The 23,040-nt window shown below is 39.0% G+C and overlaps 1 protein-coding gene across 1 annotated transcript in view; it reads left to right on the forward strand.

The window, feature by feature from the left end:
• The window catches only part of CUNH12orf56 (chromosome unknown C12orf56 homolog), a 105,566-nt gene that overhangs the window by 70,120 nt on the left and 12,406 nt on the right, over nt 1-23,040 (forward strand). Inside the window, exons 7-12 of the mRNA XM_012557003.2 lie at nt 2,130-2,274; nt 8,216-8,322; nt 8,964-9,053; nt 18,968-19,091; nt 21,230-21,304; nt 21,607-21,681. Of these exons, the coding sequence (XP_012412457.2) occupies nt 2,130-2,274; nt 8,216-8,322; nt 8,964-9,053; nt 18,968-19,091; nt 21,230-21,304; nt 21,607-21,681 (616 nt within the window). The remainder of the gene's footprint in view (nt 1-2,129; nt 2,275-8,215; nt 8,323-8,963; nt 9,054-18,967; nt 19,092-21,229; nt 21,305-21,606; nt 21,682-23,040) is intronic.

A 23,040-nucleotide genomic window follows, 5' to 3' on the forward strand; every position in this document is an offset into this window, starting at 1 on the left:
GTTGATGTGTTGTGAGATTGTTAACCATTGTCATAGGGCAACATTTGTAGTAACTGTTAAATGAGAAACTATTTGTTCTGTAAGCATTCACCTGAAGTATAATCAAAAAATAAAAAAATAAAAAAAAAAAAAGAACGAGCAAGTCTGTCTTGAAAGAAGTGCAGCCAGAATGCTCCTTGGAAGCAAGGATGGCGAGATTACATCTCGCATACTTTGGACATGTTATCAGGAGGGATAACATGGAGAAGGACATCATGCTTGGTAAAATGGAGGGTCATCGAAAAAGAGGAAGACCCTCAACGAGATGGACTGACACAGTGGCTGCAACAGCAGACTCAAGAATTGCAACCATTGTGAGGATGGCGCAGGACAGGGCAGTGTTTTGTTCTGTTGTACATAGGGTCACTGTGAGTTGGAACCAACTCAAGGGCATCTAACAACAACAGCATACCTATTTTCTTTAGTTTACATTTATTAAACATTTACTGTGTGCTAAGCATGAAGCCCTGATGGCATAGTGGTTAAGAGCTCGGCTGCTAATGAGAAGGTCCACAGTTCGAATCCACCAGCTGTTCCTTGGAAACACTATGAGGCAGTTCTGCTCTGTCCTATAGGGTCACTATGAGTAGGAATTGACTTGACAGCAATGGGTTTTGGGTGTGCTAACCACATGCATTAACTAATTAAAGTATCAAAACAGTACAGTGGGGTTGGTACTATTATCATCACCATTTTACAGATGTGGAAACTGAGGCATAGAGAAGCTACATAATTTGCCCAAGGTAATTTCCCAGCTGAGAAGAGAATTCTGATCAGCCTGTCTGACTCCAGGCCCTATGTTTATAATTATTATGTTTTTCTATCTCTATGATTCTTATTAAACATTTCTCCTCCAGTGTCTCCACTAGAAAAAAGACCTTTTTTTTTTTCCTTCAGAAAGTCTTAAATTTTGTGATAAGTTTTGTTGATTGGATAAAGGAGAACATCTGAATTTTTTTTTTTAATAAAGAGGAATGTACTGAGCAAAAACCAAAAATGTTTTCACCTTTAGTCAACAATTATAAGATTCCATCAATTACACAGAACATGAATCATCTCTCCTACTGTTACTTTGCATCCTAGCTTTCTGAATCACTAGTTGTGTGAGCTAGAACAGGTTACTTAACCTCTCTAAATTCTTATAAAATGCAATATACTTTACCAACTCATATATGGGTCAGTGCTGGGGGATGATTTCAGGTGAGACCCTGACATGGCATGAAATAGCTTTGAATTCTGTGGTGGTGAGAAAGTGGTTCCTTTTCCAGCTGTCTGATTTCTTCAAGGAGAACCTCTTAGCTTGGTATCAGTGGTGGCAGCTCTCTAACACATGCACATTTGCCTTTTCCTCAGAGAGAGCAGGCCCCAGGCTCAGAATATGGATCATCTACTTAAAATTTGTGTTGCTTTCATGCTATTTTTATAGTTACCTGCTATTTGTGGAAACTAATACTGGTTTTTCATGTAAAGTAGTGAGTCAAAGTTTTGTTTATAAACTCTTCTAAGCAAAAAGAGAGCTTCCTGGGTGGCACAAGCAGCTTGAGCTTGACTACTAACCTAAGGTCGGCAGTTCGAATCCACCCAGTGGTATTCTGGAAGAAAGACCTGGTGATCTGCTCCCATAAAGATAACAGCCAAGGAAAACCTATGGAGCAGTTATACTCTGTAACACATGGGGTCATCATGAGTCGCAATCGATTCAATGGCAACAGGTAAGCGAAAAACAAAAAGCAAATATTAACACGTGTATGTTTCATGGATTATGGTAAATGGTATGTGAGCAATTGAGGTTCAGCGAATTCTGAGGTAGGGTATGAAAGAGAGAGGTTTACTAGCAACAGTGAGAGTATTCCTTGCATAGGTAAAGCTTGAGTAAAAGGGCACAGGCAAATAGTATTTTTCGAGAGTAAAAAATGGTTCTATTTGGGGGGGTCACGGGTCGTATGATGAGTAATAAAGCTAGAAGTACAAAACTATATTACAATTCCATTGGTAATAAAGTTTTACAAACCTATCAGTAATAGCTGATATTTCTAAACTGCTGTTTCTTCTTATTTTTTTTAATAGAAGATGTTTTTGTGTTTCTGTAGATCAGAAGAGAAAATTAAGCACTTCAGTCAACTTAAATCTGAGCTTTTTCTTAAAGAAAATAGTTTGAGGAAGATACTTTGCTTAATTACAGAACTTAAAGTAGCAGCTCAGAAAAACTTCATTCTGAAAAGGCTTTTCTGGAAAGTAGGTGTTTTTGTTTTTCATCTTTAAAACTTGTTTTATCTGTTTGTCAAATGTAGCATATTCGAGCATAAATAAAAATATAAATAAATGTCTTGTATTCTGAGGCTGTATTTCAAAATGTTGATTAAATTTAATTCAATACTGTCTAAACACTTAAACATTTTTTACATAATCAGTAATGTATATGTGCTGGGTATGGGGGAGGGGGAGGCAGGAAGAGAGGGAGAGTGGTAGCAAAAAGATTGTAGCCCCCATGGGCTGGATTGGCCATGGGATTCAAAGAAAAGACATAGAGGAGACACTCTGGCATGTGAGATGTATTAGTACAGGAAGAGAGATGGGGAATTAGATTTTAAGATGTGTTGCTATACAAGTTCCCCTACAATAAAAATATATCTTAAAAAATTACTTTTAAGCGTTGTTGTGTGCTGTTGAGTTCATTCTAACTCATAGTGACCCTATGGGACAAAGTAGAACTGCCCTATGGAGTTTCCTAGGCTGTAATCTGTACGGGAGCAGATCACCAGGTCTTTTCTCCTGAGTAGCTGCTGGTAGGTTCAAACCGACAACCTTTCAGTTAGCACTGAAGAACCGGTTAAAATGTGACTTCTGGGGACCAGCCAGCCTAGCTCTTGGTAGGTTACAAACACTTCATTTTTGGTTTCAGGTGAAGGTGTGGAGAAGCCCAAGTGAGGACTGGTGTGGTACGAATGAGGCCCAGGTGAGGGGGTGAGCCCTGCCCTGAACCCAGCTCACTACTGCATTTGATGGCTGTATGATACATCCTAATTTGTCCAGCCGTCTCATACATAGCTGCCATCATTTTAATGAGCAGTTGTGAAGTGTACAACCTGCCCAACCATACAAGACAGTCCTGGCCATTTCTTAGATTCTAGGTGCTTCATATGTAAGGTTTGCCCAGCTCTATGGTGACCAACTCTCCCAGTTTTCCCAGGACTGAGGGAGTTCAGGTGGAAAGGCCAAAGAATTTGGGGTTATCTCCCACCCAAATAAACCTCTCCGGTGTATCCCACACATGATATCAACTTATGCTATAACCCCGATTGTGTGGCTTGCTTGCTCAAAACGTCTTGTGGCTGTATCTATTAAATTTAGTGCAAATATTTTGGCTTTGGCATTTAAGGCTCTTCACTAATTACCCTGCCACAGATTCCAGATTTGGATGGGCATGGCCTTTATTTTAGCAGGATGAGGTTATCAGGAAGGGCCCAACATCTGGGTAGGGCAGACACTGGGAGAAGTAATCCAGTTATAGATGCTCCTGGAGAAGGTATGAAGTGAGAGTAATCCCAATAGAGTGTACAAAATGAAGTATCAGAGTATTTCTGCACGTGGGTGGATTACACCCAGATGTCTGCACAGACATTTGGCATCAGGAGGATCTGCTTATTTGGGGTTTGGGAATCCCAGAATGTGGTGGTGGGGGTGGTGAGGACATAGAGGTTGTCAAGAGTAAAGCCAGTACATGAGAGAGGACTGGAAAAGGACTTAGGGCCCAAAGAAGAAGTCCAGTTAGACCAACTGGGCACAATCATAGGATGGACTTAAAGTAGGTGGATGTCTAGGCAGGAGAACGGAGATATCACCCAAGGGTCAGATTAGGAAGAAGAGTGTTGATGTTGATTAGGAAGAAGAGTGTTGATGTTGAATGCCAGAGTGTTGTCTGGAGGCTGTTTAAGGATCTCCAGTCTTAAAGCAGGCCTGATGCAGGTGGCCTCAGGTGTGGAGCAAAAGGATGCCGAGAATGGGAACAAGGCTAGGTCTAGCACACTTGGCCCACCACTTCACCTTCTCTCACTCCTTTCCTCTGAAAGCTCCTGCCATGTGGGATGGCTTGAACACCCATTCCTCTCTAGCTTCTCCACGTCTCCCCCCGCTGTTTGCTTTCTCTAGCACATGCTTCCTCCATTTTCATCTGTTAAAATCCTACCCATTCTTCAAGGCTCAGCTCAAATGCCATTATTCTGCCCTTCCTGTCGTCCTCCCTGGGGAACTTCCGTCTTTTCCTCCTTTTGATCCTCAATGGCAGTTTTGTGCAATAAAACTTTTTGCAATATTTTATAATCTGCACTGTTCAATACAGTAGCCACTAGCCACATGTAACTATTAAGCACTTGAATGTGGCTAGTGTGACTAAAGAACTGGAACTTTTAATTTTATTCTGTTTTAATTAATTTAAATTTAAAGAGCCACACATGGCTGGTCGCTATTGTATTGGTGCAGTTCTATGGTATTTCTCATAGCACTTTCTCTTTACAATTCAACAAACATTTATTGCATGCCTGGTGGCGCAGTGGTTAAGAGGTCAGTGGTTAAGGTCTGCAGTTCGAATCTACCAGCTGCTCCCTGGAAACGCTATGGGGCAGTTCTACACTGTCCTATAGGGTCTCCATGAGTCAGAATCAACTCAATAGCAACGGGGTTTTTTGGAAACCCTGGTGGCGGAGTGGTTAAGAGCTACATCCACTAACCAAAAGGTTGGCAGTTTGAATCCACGGGGTGCTCCTTGGAAACCCTATGGGGCAGTTCTCCTCTGTCCTATAGGGTCGCTATGGGTTGGAATCGACTCGATGGCAATGGGTATTCTGTGCCAGATGGTGCAGGGCTGGGCAGTGTTTCTGTTGTACGTGGGGTCATCGAAGCTGACTTGATGGCAGCTAACAATAATATTCTGTGTCAGGCAAGGGTAATAGGCAATAGAAGTGCAAACATGGATAAGATACAGTTCCTACCCTCAAGAATTAGCATAGACATTCTCCCTTTTACTATAGTTATTGGTACATTTGCCTTATTTACCATAATGTGCTTTAAGCTTCTTTCGGACAGGCATGCGTCTTACTCATCTTTGTCTTCTCCCTAGTGCCCAACAATGCCATGCATATACCAAGTCCCTTAATCAATTCATATTGAATTGAACAATTATTCTCTTGTAAAAATTAACCTGATCAGAACTCTAGGAATAAAAGATTCATGTTCTGTTTTAAACTTGAAAACATTACAGCCATTGTTTAATATAATGTCCTTAAATGGACTAAAACAGAAGAACTGCAGATTCATTTGTCAAAATTGAAAGGCCAGAGTATTTGGAGCAGAGAAATAAAGGATACACAGTTAGTCTCCGTATTTGGAGTCCTTCCACACGTTAGTGGAGTACCTCATGCATCCCTTCCCCCCACCACCGTCCTATCAAGACCTGGTAGTTTTATGTCCCCTCTTTTTAATCCATAACCAAAATATGTTTTCATATTCTTCATTAACACAAAGTTAGAATAGATGACTAATAAAAGTCAACATTTTTACTTTCTTTTGGGAGCTTTCGTATTGAAATGGTTATCATAGCCTTAAGCTAAAGCAACGTGCTGTTTTCCAACTTTTTGCTGGGTTCCCTGGAGAACTTGAGTTTATATGAGGCCCTCTCAGGAACTCATACTAGGGTGAGGCGATAAAAGGCATCTCTATTTTTTGGTTCCTGTATAAGAGGATGGAAAAAATAAATTATTTGTGTGTATATGTACGTTCCATTTTAAAATTAACTTTTTTGAGGTATAAGTTACATATAATAAAATGCACCCATTTTTAAGGGTGTAGTCTGTAGAGTTTTGACAAATAAATATACCTATGTAGCCACCACCTCAATCAAGATTTAAAACATTCCTGTCACCCACAAGCAACCTTATGTCCTTAGGCCATTGGTCCTCTCCTACCCCTCAGGCAACTATTGACAAGCTTTCATCACTATAGATTAGTTTTGCCTGTCCTAAGAGTCCCTTCACGTGGCTTCTTTTAGCATAATATTTTTGAGATTCTTTCATGTTGTTGCAGGTAGGTGGATGACATTTTAAGAGTGAAAATTCCTGAACTATTGAAAAGGTGGGAGATAATAATAATAGGTGATGTTTATTAAGCACATATGATATGCTAAGCACTGTCTAACTGCTTTACAGGTACTATCTTATTTAATCCTAACATCAACCCCATGAGGTGATACTATTATCCCCATTTTAGAGATGAAGAAACTGAGTCACAGAGAGCATTAGTAATTTGCCAAATGTCATATAGCTAACCAGTAACAGAGCTGGGATTTGAAGAGCCTGGCTGCAGAGTCAGTGTGTAAAACCTATGCTAATTTATCAGGGCACTGGTGGAGCCCAAGCACTTCTGAGAGTGCTCAGTGAACCATTGTATACATCCTTTTCCTCCTTCTCTCTTCCCTGTCACCACTGGTCATCCTCTACCTCATGCCATATCACCTAAATAAGGACATACACGTACTTATCTAAACAGAGGCTAAGTTTTCTGTAGTCAACAAAAGTTCCAGGAAATACGTGAACAAAGAAGAATACAAAAGAGAAGCAATTACATTATACTTCTCATTGGCACCAACTTGCCTGATTTCATGGGCCGGTGCTTATTTTCATGCTCAATTTATCTCATGAGACTGGACAGGAACATAAAAAAATTGCTTCCTCCACTCTAAATCAGTGTTTATTTTGGCAGAAATGGCGATTTGTATTCCACTGTGTTAACAGGAGCCCTGGTGGTGCAGTGGTTAAGAGCTCAGCTGCTAACCAAAAGGTCGGCAGTTCAAATCCACCAGCTGCTTCTTGGAAACCCTATGGGGCAGTTGTACTCTGTCCATGAGTCAGAATCGACTTGACAGCAACGGGTTATATTAACAGAAGTATCAATATTGCTGTGCATCTTTTTCATAGGCTATGTATTTGTTTTTGTACTAGTAAATATTTTTTAAGCAAGAGCTTTTCTATTCATTATTTCATTATATCATCACAAAGGACAAATTACTTTGGAAAGGCAGGAGTTATAATTGGTCCCATTGAGTATATACAGTAATGCTTTGCTTAACATCCACGATATGTTCTATGAAATAGGATGTTATGTGATTTGGATGTTGTGCAAACACCATATTATATACAAGCAGTCCTCGGATTACGAATGAGTTCCATTCATAAGTCTGTCTTTAAGTCCAATTTGTACATAAGTTGGAACAGTTAGGTATGGTTCGTATGTAATGTCAGTCAAATGTTTGTCTTAGTATACAGTATAATATATAGTGTAGCTTTCTATGCATAAAAAAATCAAAGAAAAATTTCCAGGTACACTAAAACATCTTTAACATCATAATGCAGTAATAATAATAATGTTTTGATGCATTTCACAAAGTAGCACTCATTTGTTATTATGAATCATTGTTTGCACCTTGAATTTTTAATATAATAGGCTTTACCTACGGGTTTACATAAGTTGGATGTTATTAACCTGGAGATGATAGAAAGTACAGTACAGTACATACTGTAAGCCAGTAACACAGGCATTTATTATGACTATCAAGACATATGTATTATAGGTTATATAGGTACTGTACCATTATACACCTGGCAGAGCAATCGCTTTGTATACAAGAGACATGAAATACACGTGTTGCGTGTGGGAAGCTGATGCGTTTGCTATGTCTGGTTACGTCTGCTATGTCCGGTTCTCCAATCGGGATTTCTGAACTGTATTATAACCTATGGACCACGGACATATGTGTGGTTGGATATTGCCTGAACAGATATTATGCAACATGTGACTAATTCCAGGGTGACTAAATGACTTGCCTGAGATTATACACCTACTTCTGAATGATCTCCAATATTAACGATTGAGCTGGACCTAGAAGGCCTCTCCCATCATCATCCCCTAGGCATTAGCTCTTGTTCTGTTCACCAGCACAGTGGTCTCCTGGTTGTAAGTAAAAGAATGCTTTCAGTTTGGATTATGCTATTAATGAGAGATATTATAATTCACTGCCTCCCAAATCAAAGAACAAATCATTTCTTAATATTTTTATTATATAAAGATAGAGAGTATTCACAACCAATACCTTAATTACCATTTCCTTTCTTGCTTGCTTTCACAGACCAGTGACCTTTTCTATTTCCTAGTGAGCAAACTTCATGAATACTTGCCAGAGTCTAGGGATAAGAATGCACTTCAAAATAAAAGCCAAAGGGCTGATGAGCTGGTGTAAGTACTAACTGGATAATTACAGATGTTTCTTCCGCTGGGGTGTCAAAGATAAATGGAAGGCCCTGGATAAAAAATATACTGTATTAATGACTAATAGTGTTACAAGTTTTGCTTCACATAGATTTTTAAATATGGCAGTTATTTTGTTCCAGTTTTAAAAGGAAGATACACAGAAAACTAGTAATATTGGCTGCCACAGAGAATCAGTGAGTGTCTGGAGGAATAGATGTAGGAGACACCCCTTTCACTGTATTCACTATTGCACCTTTGAAATTTTGAGCCTTAAGAATATATTACCTATTTGAAAAAATTAAAATTATTTTTCAAGAGTAAAAAATAGTATGTAATTATTATAAAAATTTGGGGGAAAATATGTGTACCGCAAATATGAGAATGACTCCTAATCCCAACATCCAGCTATCAATTCATTCATTCAACAAAAATTCCTGAGTGTTACTATGTAGCAATCACAGAGCAGGCACTCAACCAATGTTGGCAATCTGATGTATAGAATTTCCTTCCTTTTTTTTTATTTTTCCTACGTGGATGTCTGGATGTACTTTTATCAAGGATTAATTACAGATTCCATGGAACTGTGAGCTTCTAATGAAATCACTGTGCTTCTCTTTGTTTTCTAGGGCATGCATCGAAATTATACAGACTCTGGGACTGATGTTCAGAGAAACAGAAACCGAGTTATCGCGCTTGAACACATTGGCTGCTAAGAAGTAAGGTCTTTTTGAATTTGTGACCTTGTAGTTGCAGCCCTTAACTACTCTGTTGAGTGTCTTCCCAAAACTCATAACTCTCTAACTTCTCTGTTCTACTCCCCTGTTCTTTTGTCATTTGTCTTTCCACTTCCTTCTGTGATAAACAGATTAATTGGCACATGCTGAGTTCTCTCATCCCTCTGGATTATTAAGGGTACAAAGATTTTCTTTAGCATAATTTTATCTTTTATTCTAGTCTGGTGAACTTGAAAAAGACCAAATGACCCACTGAAATTAAAAGCCAACAAGACTCCACTAGAATTTCCCATAGTGTCCTTATAGCCTTACAATAGAAAAATTACAATACAAAGTCAGGAGTTATAGTAGCTTCATTTAATACATAATTGTGTGATCTTGGAGGATTTTTAGAGTATAGAGAAGACTACTGCAATAAAGATACTCCAAGATATATGACCCAAAGAAAATAGAAATTGGTGTCTGTCTTACATAACTGTCCAGGGTAAGTAGCCCAGCTTTCTTCCATAAGGTCAGCCAGGGACCTAGGTTCCTTCCCTTATGTTGCTTTTCCACCTTCTGTCATTCTTTCTAGGAGCTCTAGTGACTCAACAGTTAAGTCCTCGGCTGCTAACCGAAAGGTGAGATTGGTGGTTCCAACCCACCCAGCGGCTCCGGGGGAGAAAGACCTGGCGATCTGCTCCCATAAATATTACAGCCTAGAAAACCCTATGGGTGCAGTTCTACTATGTCACGGGGTCACGATGAGTTGACACTGACTCGACGGCACTTGACAACAACAACATCATTCTCTTTGTCCTCATGGTTGAAGCTGGCTGACCTTTATGCCTTCATTACAACCCTGTGGGAAGGGGAAGGAGAAGCAGGGGCCAAGCAAATTTCCTTTTTAAGCAAGATATATAACATTTCTGCTCACATTCTTTTGGTGGGAACTTTAGGCACATGGCCATACCTAGCAGGAAGAGAGGCTGGCAAATGTGGTCTGTATTTGGACGGTTATGTGCCTAGCTAAACTTTGGGTGGCAGTAGGGGCATCTATTACTAAAAGGAAGACTGGAAGAATGTTTAGTGGGGGACAACAGTATTCTTTGCCACAGAAAGTATGTTTCCATGTTTTGCATATTATCTGCTTGACTTTTTTACATGCGTTTATAGAGTATAAATTAAATCCTTGGGCAATTTTCTGGCTTAAATCTTAATTTTTTTCCACCAGCATCACTTGTTTATCTAAATTCTCTGTATTAGAAAGTGGAGGAAGGATAAGGAGCATGCACTCTAAAACACTCAAATCAGAACTTTTAGTAATATTTTTCCAGGCTACTAAAGAATTGATGCCTTTGAATTGTGGTATTGGCGAAGAATATTGACTATACCATGGACTGCCAGCAGAATAAACAAATCTGTCCTGGAAGAAGTACAGTCAGAATGCTCCTTAGAAGCAAAGATGGAAGCAAACATGTCCCTACTTTGGACACGTTGTCAGGAGGGATCAGTTCCTGGAGAAGGACATCATGCTTGGTAAATGGTAGATGGTCAGTGAAAAAGAGGAAGACCCTCAACAAGATGGATTGACAAAGTGGCTGCAACAACAGGCTCAAGCATAACGATTGTGAGGATGGCGCAGGACTGGGTAGCGTTTCGTTCTGTTGTACATAGGGTTGCTGTGAGTCGGAACGGACTTGATGGCACCTCAGAACAACACCAAAGACTTTAAAAACAAATTTTAATGATACTGTTCATTAACATTTCTTAAGCAACTTGCTATGTGCTAGAGACTATTGGCATTGTATGCTTCATAGCAAGGATGGGCAAACATTTCTATAAAGGGCCATACAATAAATATTTTTAGTTGTATGGGCCATACAGTCTCTGTGACGGTTACTCTGTTGTTTAGCACAAAGCAGCCACAGACAATGTGTAAATGAACGAGCACAGCTGTGTTCCAATAAAACTTAATTACAAAAACAGGCTGTGAGCTAGATTTGGCCTCAGGTCGCAGTTTGCTGACCTCTGCTTTATAGCAAACAAGAAAAATACAGCTCTGTGTTATTTCTTCTACGTACTTCTTTATGCAGTTGATAGTACGACCACTTTCTTGATCACTAAGATAGAGATTCAAAATTATCTCTGATATTTTTGTCTTCTCCCACACTCAAATTATTACTAAATCTTGGTACCCTTTTCCTCCACCTTTTCATCCCTATCTTTCTGTATCCAAGTTGAAAAGAAATCACTCTTATTTACCTCTGTTGCATTTTAAATGTTATTTTAACTTGGGTTCAACTACATCACATTGACCATCTCAGGTCTCCTCTCTGATATGACTAATTCTTTCCATGTCCTTCAATACATATATTACATTGCTGTAATAAAGTCTGGTTGTAATACTAATTCTACAGCAAATTTTGATATGCAGAGGGTCAAGTCATGTTACCCATAGCACTAACTCGCACAGTAAATATCTCATATAACTGTATGAGTTTTCTATTGCTGAGTAACAAATTACCACAAACTTAGAGGCTTAAATCTCTGGGTGTTGCAAACAGTTAATGTGCTCAGCTGCTAACCAAAAGGTTGAAGGTTCGAGTCCACCCAGAGGCACCTCAGAAGAATGACCTGGTGATTTACTTTAAAAAAAGTCAGCCATCGAAAACCCTATGGAGCACAGTTCTACCCTGACATATGAGTCAGAATGGACTCGATGGGAACTGTTTATTGGTAGAAGCCTAAAACCATATATACTCACTCCTCGCTTATGGACATAGGTTCCAAAGATCAGGTCGTTATGTGAAAATCAGTGATATGCAAAAGTCAGGGCCAGTGTTGTCTTCGTCTCCCTGGCACTTGGCGTGTCTTGGGATGCATGTGGCACAGCGGACCCCCCTTCCACACCACTGTGGAGCCTGCAGGGGTTAGGGGTGGTGGAAGTGGTGTTCGGGAGGTTGACTGATGCCTCTGGAGCAGCAGGGGCCCACTATCACCTGGCTGCACTCCAGACCTCTGCACAGACCCCCATGCCTTGCCTCTCTACCTTCCCTCTCTGCCAGCCCTGAGACAAGCCTCAGTGGCGGGCGGCCTCTGGGTCTGTGGGCAGGTGAGGCCCGGCCACCTGGGCCCAGTGGAGGCTGCAGAGGTGGCAGAGAGGCCTCTTTGGAAGAAGAGACTTCCAAGCCCCCTGCCCGACTTCTGCAGCTGGGTTCCGCTGCCTCCTGCATGCCGCCCACCCACCGCGTGCTCGCTGCAGGCCCAGCCAGCTCCTCTGCCAGACCCGGGTAATAAGAACCGCTGGCAGCCCGCATGGCCTGGCTCCCTCTCACAAACCGTACCGTCCTCCCCTCCTCGCCTCGGCTCGTCATTAATATGCAAAATAGCCGATAGTATATTTTTTACTATTGTTGTAAATGCAAAATGTGTGATAACGAGATAGTCGTTAAGTGAGGAGTAGGTGTACATTTATTATCACACAGTTCCTGTGGGCCAGGAATCTCCGCATAGTTTAGGGACCACAAGGTTGCAATGAAGGTGTTGGCAGAAATAATTTCTTTGCAGCTGTAGAACTCATGGCAACTTGCTTGACAAGGTTAGCAGGAGAACATCTCTAAGCTTTTTTTTAAAGGGTTCACCTGATTAATTCAGGCCAACCGAGAATAATCTCCCTTTGATTAACTCAAAATCAACTAATTAGGGCCTTATCTGCAAAAGGAGCCCTGGTGGCACAGTGGTTAAGCGCTCGGCTCCTAACCAAAAGGTTGGTGGTTGGAACTCACCATCTGCTTTTGCAGGAGAAAGATGTGGCAATATGCTTGCGTAAAGGTTTACAGCCTTGGAAACCCTATGGGGCAGTTCTACCTTGCCCTACATTGTCGCTATGAGTCAGAATTGACTCAAAGGCCGTGGGTTTGGTTTTTTCGGTAGGTACATCTGCAAAATCCCCTCACCTTTGCCATCTAACATAATATAATCATGGAAGTGATGGCCTATCATATTCACAGGTCCTGCTTATATTTAAGGGGAAGGGCTCTCTTAGGTGTATATACCAGGAGACAGGAATCTTGGGGACCATCTTAAAATTCAGCCTACCACAATAACAGATTGATTTATGAAACTGTGAGTTTGCCCTTCAAATTCTGTGTTTTAAAGGTTTTTGTAATACATTCAAAAGTCATGTGTTAGAAATAGTAACATTCTAAGCAATGAAAATATCAAACTCGTGGTGCAATGGTTAAGTGCTTAGCTGCTAACCAAAAGGTCAGAGGTTTGAATCCACCCAGTGGCTCCACAGGAGAAAAACCTGGCAATCTGCTCCTGTAAAGATTACAGCCAAGAAAAGCCTATGGGGCAGTTCTATTCTGTCACATGGGGTTGCTATGAGTCAAAAATTGACTCAACAGCACCTAACAACAACAAGCACTGAAAGTATCAAACTGTTGGGGCCATTTTTAAAGCTGTGATAATCAATTCGATAATAAGTCTCTTTTCAGGAAGAAACTATCATTTAGATTAAAAATTATTCCATCTATTATTGACCTAGTGGATTTTAAATTAAGTGAGTTGGTGGAAGGGGTAGATTTCACATTAAATTCCATTTAAGAAAGAAAAAAAGAAGAAGAAAGAATTCTCCTCTTTATTATTTTTATAAGTGGGGACTTTATTAGTTGATCCACTTAGCTTTATTCTTCTTGAAGTGTGCCATAATTGTTTCATATTTTAGGATTGTCGTTGTTAAATTCATATACTATCACAGCAAGTGACCCAGAATTTAAGAATTCCTTTCCTTAGCCATCAGTATATGATATTTTTAAAAGAAGCTGTTGCTGAAAACAAAGGATTATAATTAAATATAACAGCAAATGAAATGTCAATTCAAATCCAGTATCAGGAAAAGCTTCTAAATGGAGTGTTCTGTTGATTTTGGAAGGGTTCTAAAAATAAGACTGGTCATTTTAAAATAGCCTCAATAAAACATTAGGAAATAGAACATATCCTGCTTTTTTTTCAGAAATGCACTAACTGACATGATTTTTCTCTTCCAGATCTGAGCACTAGGCTTGCTTTTTGGGTTGGAGAAAGACGAGAAATTGTATTTTTACTAGAATTTAGGTTAATTTAATCATGAGCTTCTAATCATAGTAATGATTAAAACAATTATAAAAAGAGTAAAAAGCCTCAAGAATATCTCTCATGAATAGAGATGCAAAAATTTTCAACAAAATTCTAGCCAATAGAATTCAGCATCATATCAAAAAAATAATACACCACAACCAAGTGGGATTCATACCAGGTATGCAAGGATGGTTTAACATTAGAAAATCAATCAACATAATCCACCACATAAATAAAAGAATCACATGGTCATCTCAATCGACACAGAAAAGGCATTCAGTAAAGTCCAACACCCATTCCTGATAAAAACTCTCAATAAAATAGGTATAGGAGGGAAATTTCTCTACATAATAAATGGCATCTATACAAACTGACAGCCAATATCATTTTAACAGAGAGAGGCTGAAAACATTCCCCCTGAGAACAGGAACAAGACAAGAATGACCTTTATCACCACTCCTATTTAATATTGTGCTGGAAGTCCTAGCTAGAGCAATAAGGCAAGAAGAAGAAATAAAGGGCATCCAAATTGGTAATGAAGAAGTTAAACTGTCCCTATTATATGTAGAGAACCCAAAGGACTTCACAAGAAAACTACTGGAACTAATAGAAAGATTCGGTAGAGTAGCAAGATACAAGATAAACTACAAGATAAAACCTATATACCAATAAAGAGAACTATGAAAGGGAAATCAGGAAAGCAACAATATTTATAATAGCCTCTAAAAAAAAAAAATGCTTAGAAATAAATCTAACCAGGGATGTAAAAGACCTATACAAAGAAAACTACAAAACACTACTGCAAAAAATCAAATGAGACCAATATAAATGGAAAAATATACCATGTTCATAGATAGGTAGACTCAACATTGAAAATGTCAAGTCTACCCAAAGCAATCTACAAATACAATGCAATCCTGGTCCAAATACCAACAGCATTCTTTAAAGAGATGGAAAAACTTACCATTAACTTTATATGGAAGGAAAGAGGCCCCAGATAAGTAAAGCACTATTGAAGAAGAAGAATAAAGTAGAAGGACTTGCACTACCTTATCTCAGAACCTATTATACAGCTACAGTAGTCAAACCAGCCTGGTACTGATACAATGACAGACACATTGACCAATGGAACAGAACTGAGGACCCAGATGTAAATCCATCCATCTATTGTCACCTGATCTTTGACATAGGCCCAAAGTCCATTAAATGGGGAAAAGACAGTCTTTTTAATAAATGATGCTGGCAAAACTGGATGTCCATCTACAAAAAATGAAACAGGACCCATACCTCACACCATACACAAAAATTAATTCAAAATGGATCGAAGACCTAAATATAAAATAAAAAATTATAGAAATCATAGAAGAAAAAATAATGTCAATTCTACAGGCCCTAATACATGGCATTAACAGGATACAAACCATAACTAACAATACACAAACACCAGAAGATAAGCTAGATAACTGGGATCTTCTAAAAATTAAACATTCATACTCATCAAAAGACTTCACCAAAAGAGTAAAAAAAGAGAACCTACAGACTAGGAAAAAATTTTTGGTTATCAGAAATCTGACAAAGGTCTAATCTCTAAAATCTATAGGACAATCCAACACCTCTACAACAAAAAGACAAACAATCCAATTAAAAAATGGGCAAAGGATATGAACAGATGCTTCACCAAAGAAGACATTCAGGCAGCTAACAGACACATGAGGAAATGCTCGCGATCACTAGCCATTAGAGAAATGCAAATCAAAACTACAATGAGATACCTTCTCACTCCTACATTACTGGCACGAATAAAAAAAACAGAAAATAACAAATGTTGGAGAGGCTGCCGGGGAGACTGGAACTCTCATGCACTGCTGGTGGGAATGTAAAATGGTACAACCATTTTGGAAAACGATGTGGTGCCTCCTTAAAAAGCTAGAATAGAAATACCATACGATCCAGCAATCCCACTCCTAGGAATATATCCTAGAGAAATAAGAGCCATCACATGAATAGACATATGCATGCCCATGTTCGTTACAGCATTATTCACAATAGCAAAAAGATGGAAACAACCTAAGTGCCCATCAGCAGATGAATGGATAAACAAACTATGGTACATACAACACAATGGAATACGATGCAACAATAAAGAACTGATGAATCTGTGAAACATCTCACAACATGGATGAATCTGGATGGCATTATGCTGAGTGTAATAAGTCAATCACAAAAGGACAAATACTGTATGAGACCACTATTATAAAAACTCATGAAAAGAAAGAAACAATCTTCGATGGTTAATAGAGAGGGGAGGGGTGGGGAGAGAAATACACTAGCTAGATGATAGATAAGTGGTAACTTAGGTGAAGGGTAAGACAGTACACAATTCTGGGGAAGTCAGCACAACTTGACCAAGGCAAGGTCATGGAAGCTTCATAGACACATTCAAACTCCCTGAGGGACTGAGTTACTGGGCTGAAGGCTGGGGACCATGGTCTCGGGGGATAGCTAGCTCAATTGGCATAACATCATTTATAAAGAAAATGTTCTACATCCTACTTTGGTGAGAAGTGTCTGGGGTTTTAAAAGCTTGTGAGCAGCCATCTAAGATATTTCACTGGTCCCACTCCATCCGGAGCAAGGAAGAATGAAGAAAACAAAGACACAAAGGAAAGATTAGTCCAAAGGACTAATGGACCACAACTACCACAACCTCCACCAGACTGAGTCCAGCACAACTAGATGGTGCCTGGCTACCACCACCGACTGCTCTGACAGGGATCACAGTAGAGGGTCCTGGACAGAGCTGGAGAAAAATGTAGAACAAAATTCTAACTCACAGAAAAAGACCAGACTTACTGGTCTGACAGAGACTGGAGAAACTCTCAGAGTGTGGCCCCTGGACACCTTTTTATCTCAGTCCTGAAGTCACTCCTGAGGTTAACCCTTCAGCCAAAGATTAGACAGGCCCATAAAACAAAATGAGACTAAATAGGCACACCAACTCTGGGGCAGGGACGAGAAGGCAGGAGGGGATAGGCAAGCTGGTAACGGGAAACCCAAGGTTGAGAGGGGGAGAGTGTTGACATGTTGAGGGGTTGGCAAGCAGTGTCACAAAACAGTGTGTGTATTAATTGTTTAATGAGAAACTAATTTGCTCTGTAAACCTTCATTCAAACTACGATTTAAAAAAAGGAAAAAAAAAGAGTAGAAAGCTTCAAATAATATTATTAAAAAAGGATTGTTTATAGTCTCCTTTATGCCATGATAGGGAGCCCTGGTCCTGCAGTGGCTAAAGTGCTCAGCTGCTAACAAAAAGGTTGGTGGTTCAAATCCACCAGCCGCTCTGCAAGAGAAAGATGTGGCAGCCTGCTTCCATAAAGATTTACGGCCTTGGAACCCCTATGGGGCAGTTCTACTCTGTCCTATAGGGTCAGCATGAGTCGGAATTGACTCAATGGCAATGGGTTTGGGTTTTTTTTTATGGTTATGCCATTATGAAAGGAATGTTTATGGTTATAGAGAATTTGCATATAGTTCTATTTGTAAATTCTTTTACTGTTCTACCCCTCAAAGCTACTGATGTTTTCTTTAATTAGGCAGCTGATCTTTCTAGTGGTCTGCCTTCAACTCCTCTTCAATCTTACATGGGTTGTACTTCACATATGAACGTGCTGTCACTAACCTAGCTCCTCAGGATGCATGTTTTGAATTGTGCCTTTTTTTTTCTCTCCAAATAATAGGATATATTATTCAAACATGTGGTAACATTTAAGTGAGTTGGTATCAGTGTGAGTTTATAGATCTGAGTTTAATACTAGTTTTATTAACTAGTAGCTAGTGATGCTTAGGAGCCCTGGTGATGCAGTGGTTAATGGCTGCTAACCTAAAGGTTGGTGGATCAAACTCACCAGCTGCTCTGCAGGAGAAAGATGTGGCAGTCTGTTTCCATAAAGATTACAGCCTTGGAAACCCCACGGGCTCTGTCCTCCGGGGTTGCTATGAGTCAGAATCGACTCAACAACAATGGGTTTGGTTTGGATTTAGTGGTATTCAGTGGAACATAAGCCCCTGAAATGCCCTGTTAAAAAATAGTTCTGGTGTCAGATAGGAGCCCTGGTAGCACAGTAGTTTAAGAGCTCGGCTGCTGACCAAAAGGTTGGCAGTTTGAATCCACCAGCCACGCCTTGGAAACCCTATGGGGTAGTTCTACTCTGTCCTATAGGATCACTATGAGTCGGATTCGACTCCACAGCAACAGGTTTGGTTTTTTTTTTTATTTTGAAGCGGGGAGTCAAATACACTTGGGATCAAATAAGCATTTTAAGAAATGCTGCATACTGTATCTTCTTCCTGGAGACACACAGTGCGCATTTTTAAAGTCTCTGAGAAGTCCTATAGTAAAGGTTCCTGATGGACTTTGACCACAGAATCCATTTTGATCATAATATTGCTTGGAATTACTAATACATGAAAAGTCCTTTGGAAAATACTGCTATAATTGAAATCACCCAAATGCCCTTTAAATCCAGATTTCTAAGTTTAACAACTATGTGACTCCCCTTATTTCTCTTAGAATAAACTTACTCTGAGCCAAAAGACCAAGAAACGTTTTACTTTAATTTAAATGTCTTATCACTGGACACTCATCTGCACGTCCAAGGGTTCAAAATTCAGTTAAGAATGGTCCGTGATGCTTAGTATTTTTAAGTACAATTATATTCAGTGTCTGCAAAGTTGGCTTCACCGCTTTTCTTTTAAAAAATTTACTCATTAATTGCCTTTTATTTATTTTTCAGGGGAACACTATTTAATCTTTTGGTAATTTTAATTAGTGAGCCTCAGATTCCAAAATCTTGTCCTGTGTTTGATATCCAGTTGGTGGCTGATTCAACTTTAGTTGAGATGTCTTTTGATGCTGAGGTGAGATGGGAATTTTGGGGGTAGACTAAACATAATATGTGGGAGCCCTGGCTTCTTGTCTTTCAATGTGGACCATAGCATTGTAGAATATAGAAGTATTCTATATTAAATCGAAGAATACATGTTTTGTCATTGACCTCAAAACTTAGATAATTATTCTGTCAATATTTATATATTTACTTTATGTGTTTTAAGGCATACTGTATATGCTAAAAATATTTAACATTCTTTATAAATTAGGTAAAACTGTTTATTTCTGATTATAGAATTATTTACGTACATGTAGTTCTATAGTAGGAGTACTATGGGTAAAAAAGTACTGTCCTTGGAGAATTTGGGGTTAACTCTCATGCCTTAGTTTACCTTTGGAACCATCTCTCAACCTCTCTGAGCAGTGAAAACTCTTGGCAAGAGTTATACTCATTTTTCTAAGGTTGTGTCAAAACAATAGAAATATCAAGCTGCCTAGAAAGCACTTATTCTGAGAAAATAAATCAGCTTGTTGTTAGTTCCTTTTGAGCCAGGCCAACACAGAATTTTAAAAAAAAAAGGATGAGACATGATTCGATAGTTCTTGAACATACCATCAGAGTTGTTCTAGAAAGCTCTTATATTTACTAACTCAATAAATATTTATTGAGTATCTATTATGAGCTAAACAGTATGCTATGCAGTGGGATACAAATGGTATGCAAAACCAACATAATCTTTGCCCTCATAAGTTTATGATCTGGTGGGAGAGAGAGCCATTAATCAAATACACCCGTGAACATATAATTACAGACTATATATGGGACTTCTATGACAATACTTTCAGTAGTAAAGCCAGTGGATTAGAGATTAAAGAGTGGAATCGAAGCAAGGCTCAGACAGGCAGTGCTGTTAAGAAGCTAGTGTGGTAGTCCAGGTGAGAGGTGATATGGGCCAGAAGGAAGACTTCCTTGACCCCAAGATGAGACTAGGCCTCCTTTCTAGAGGTTTCCTAACTTCCTGTGGTTTTCTTTCATACTCCTTGTTTCAGTTTGTAACTGCAAATATATTTATTTGATTATTAGATTAATGTCTGTCCTTCAACTAGATGGTATATTCCATGATGGCAGGACCATGTCTGTGTTGCTCTCCATTGTATCTTAACCACCTAGCCCAGTGTCTGATGCATATTTGTTGAATAAATAAATGAAGAAAAAAAAAAAGGGACAGTAGTTGTAAAGAGGATAGATACCAGAAATTTTTAGAAAGTTGAGTTGATAGGTTGATGTAAAGATAGAGAATAGTGAAGATTGGAAGATGACTTTTAGATTCTGACCTGGGAGTCAGTTAAGAATTACAGGAAGAAGAGAGGGGAAATAACAAGCTTGGTTTGGGATTTGTTAAATTTGATTTGCCTACGGCATTTTCATGTGAAAATGTCAAATGGTGACAGAATCAAGAGGTCTGGGTTTCATGCTGATCTATTGTACCTGGGGTATTAGTGCTGCCATGAGCAGATAATATCAGTTTGGGCTCCAAGACCTAATAGAGTGGGCAATTTCAAACTAGAGCTCTTCCTTGCAAACAAAACTGTTAGGTAGAATGTATTGGTCTGCAGCATGCCCACAGACAAGTTCTACACCCCATGTGGTCTATGGGTCAGAAGACAGCCTCATCAACTGTTTTGAGGGCTCTTGAAAGCAATAAAATGTCTCTAAACCCTCTATTTCCCATACTGGAGAAAGATTTTTAGTTCAAGCTGGGGATAGTCTAATTTCCCTCAAAGAATCCTAGAGGAGTAGAAAGGGAGCATTTTCTCCCACATCAATTCTGGAAAGCATATTTCTACATTTTTTAAAGGAAGAAGGATTGTTGTATCAATTGATTTAGCAAATTGGGTATGTATTTTTTTGTGTTAGTATTCTGTGGGCCATTGTATTTTCTTTCCCTGACCCAATTTCTTGGCCAGTATTAAACATGTAGTCTTTTTTACGAAAGCCACTTTCTTGAGAATAACTGAAGCAAATGGAACAGGAAGATTGTCCACACTAATTATATTTTCAGAATATTTCAAACATTCTTTTATAAGTACCTAAAGGGAACCAAGAGAAATTACCATTTTCTGGTGCTGCCTCTAATACTGCATTGATTATTCTCTAAAATTCTAGTTACAGAAGCTTATTCTGGAGTATACAGATACAGCTACAGCACTTTTATATGAGATACTTCTTGTCTTTCAGCAGGTACAATATATACTTCTTATTATACATTATATGATTATTAGATAAATAAGATATATGTGTATACATATGATTATATATTAGATGATTAATAATATAGCAAAAATGCTTAGATTAGAGCTGGTCTCCAAAACTAATTAACCTACATGATTCTACCTTTACTCTTAAAGTACTCATTTATTCTAAAATACTTCTTTTGAAGATTTATTAATCAGGATAAAAATGTATTTGAGAATGAGTACCCTACTGGATATATCTTGAATTTCATCATGAATATAACTTGTTTATTTCCTTGAGTCTTTTAGGGAAATCTTGGATTGGGATCAACAAAATTTGCAATTAGTTGGATGATGTCCTTTCTACAAAGTCATCCTTGCATAGTAAGTATCTAGGAGTAGAAACAAAATTACCATTCAAGGCTAATTAATCATAAGTTCTTGTGCTCAATTAATAAAACAAATTTTCTCTATGAAATAGTCTAATTTATCAAACAGAAGCAAAATGTAAACTGACAGTTATATTATTTAATTACAATAAAATGTTTTTACATTTGAGGCCTTAATGTTTAAAGCACTGAGATGATCTTTATTTCATGAAAAGTTCTAAACTATATGTAGAAAACAGTATATTAAATTATTGGCTATACAATTAAGTAAAAAAAAATAAGTTAAACAGATCTCCATTGGCAGAAGTATGAATGTATCACTTGGGATAATCTGTGAACTTCTGCCCTGGCAGCCATCATTCTAGCCCGTACTATCACTCTCTCTCTCCTCAACGCTACAATTCCCTGTGACATGTCTATTTGACACTGGCTGGGGCCAGAGGGTGCACTTGTCAGTAGCACAACCAACTGCCTTATACAGAGATTGAGCCCGTGAACTTGGCTCCTTTAGTAGCGTAGAAACCCTAGCCAGTCTCAGGCCCACTTCAGAGTATCATAAGGTTATAGCCACTCACAGAAACAGAGGCTCATGTGTTAGGATGAAAGACCCCTACTTTTTCTGTACAGTGGTTGCAGTCCCTATCATCTGAACCAATGTGTGAAAATCCGGGATCCTAAGAACTCTGTGCAACAAAAAAGTTTCTTTATCAACTTCTAGGGTTGGTTCAAGGAGCCCTGGTAGAACAATGGTTAAATGCTCGGCTGCTAACCAAAATGTTGGCAGTCTGAACCAACCAGCCACTCCTCAGGAGAAAAGATCTAGCGATCTGCTCCAGTAAAGATTACAGCCTAGGAACTCTATGGGACAGTTCTACTCTGTCCTATAGGGTCACTATGAGTTGCGGTCGACTCAACAGCACACAACGACAACAGAGTTGGTTCACCCAAGAAATTGAGTTGCGTATGATGCCATTCTGTGACCAGGATGTTTATCAGGATGAAGGGTGACAGAAGGCTGATTTGGAATCTCCAGGATCACTAACACTGTTGAAAGATTCAATATTAACCCAGTTCTAAAGGGCTTGGGTAGAAACAGGCCATGTGAGAGAATTTTGCAAGCAAGGAAACTAGCCATCATTGAATGCACCTGCTTGTCAGTCAGCTCTGATTATCTCAGTTGGTTAGAGCAAGGTGCTAAAAAAGTTAAGAATTTAATCCCCAAATGGGCTAATTAGCATTGCTTTGTTCCACTGCCCCAGACTCTCTAAACTCAATCTGTGTTTGCCAGTCACGATGTCTAGTCAGTGTATGCAAACAGATCTGGAAAAAAAAAAACCCACTTTAAACCACATGT

The sequence above is a fragment of the Trichechus manatus genome, unplaced genomic scaffold (assembly GCF_000243295.1).
Source record: "Trichechus manatus latirostris isolate Lorelei unplaced genomic scaffold, TriManLat1.0 scaffold00086, whole genome shotgun sequence".
NCBI classification, from domain to species: domain Eukaryota; kingdom Metazoa; phylum Chordata; class Mammalia; order Sirenia; family Trichechidae; genus Trichechus; species Trichechus manatus.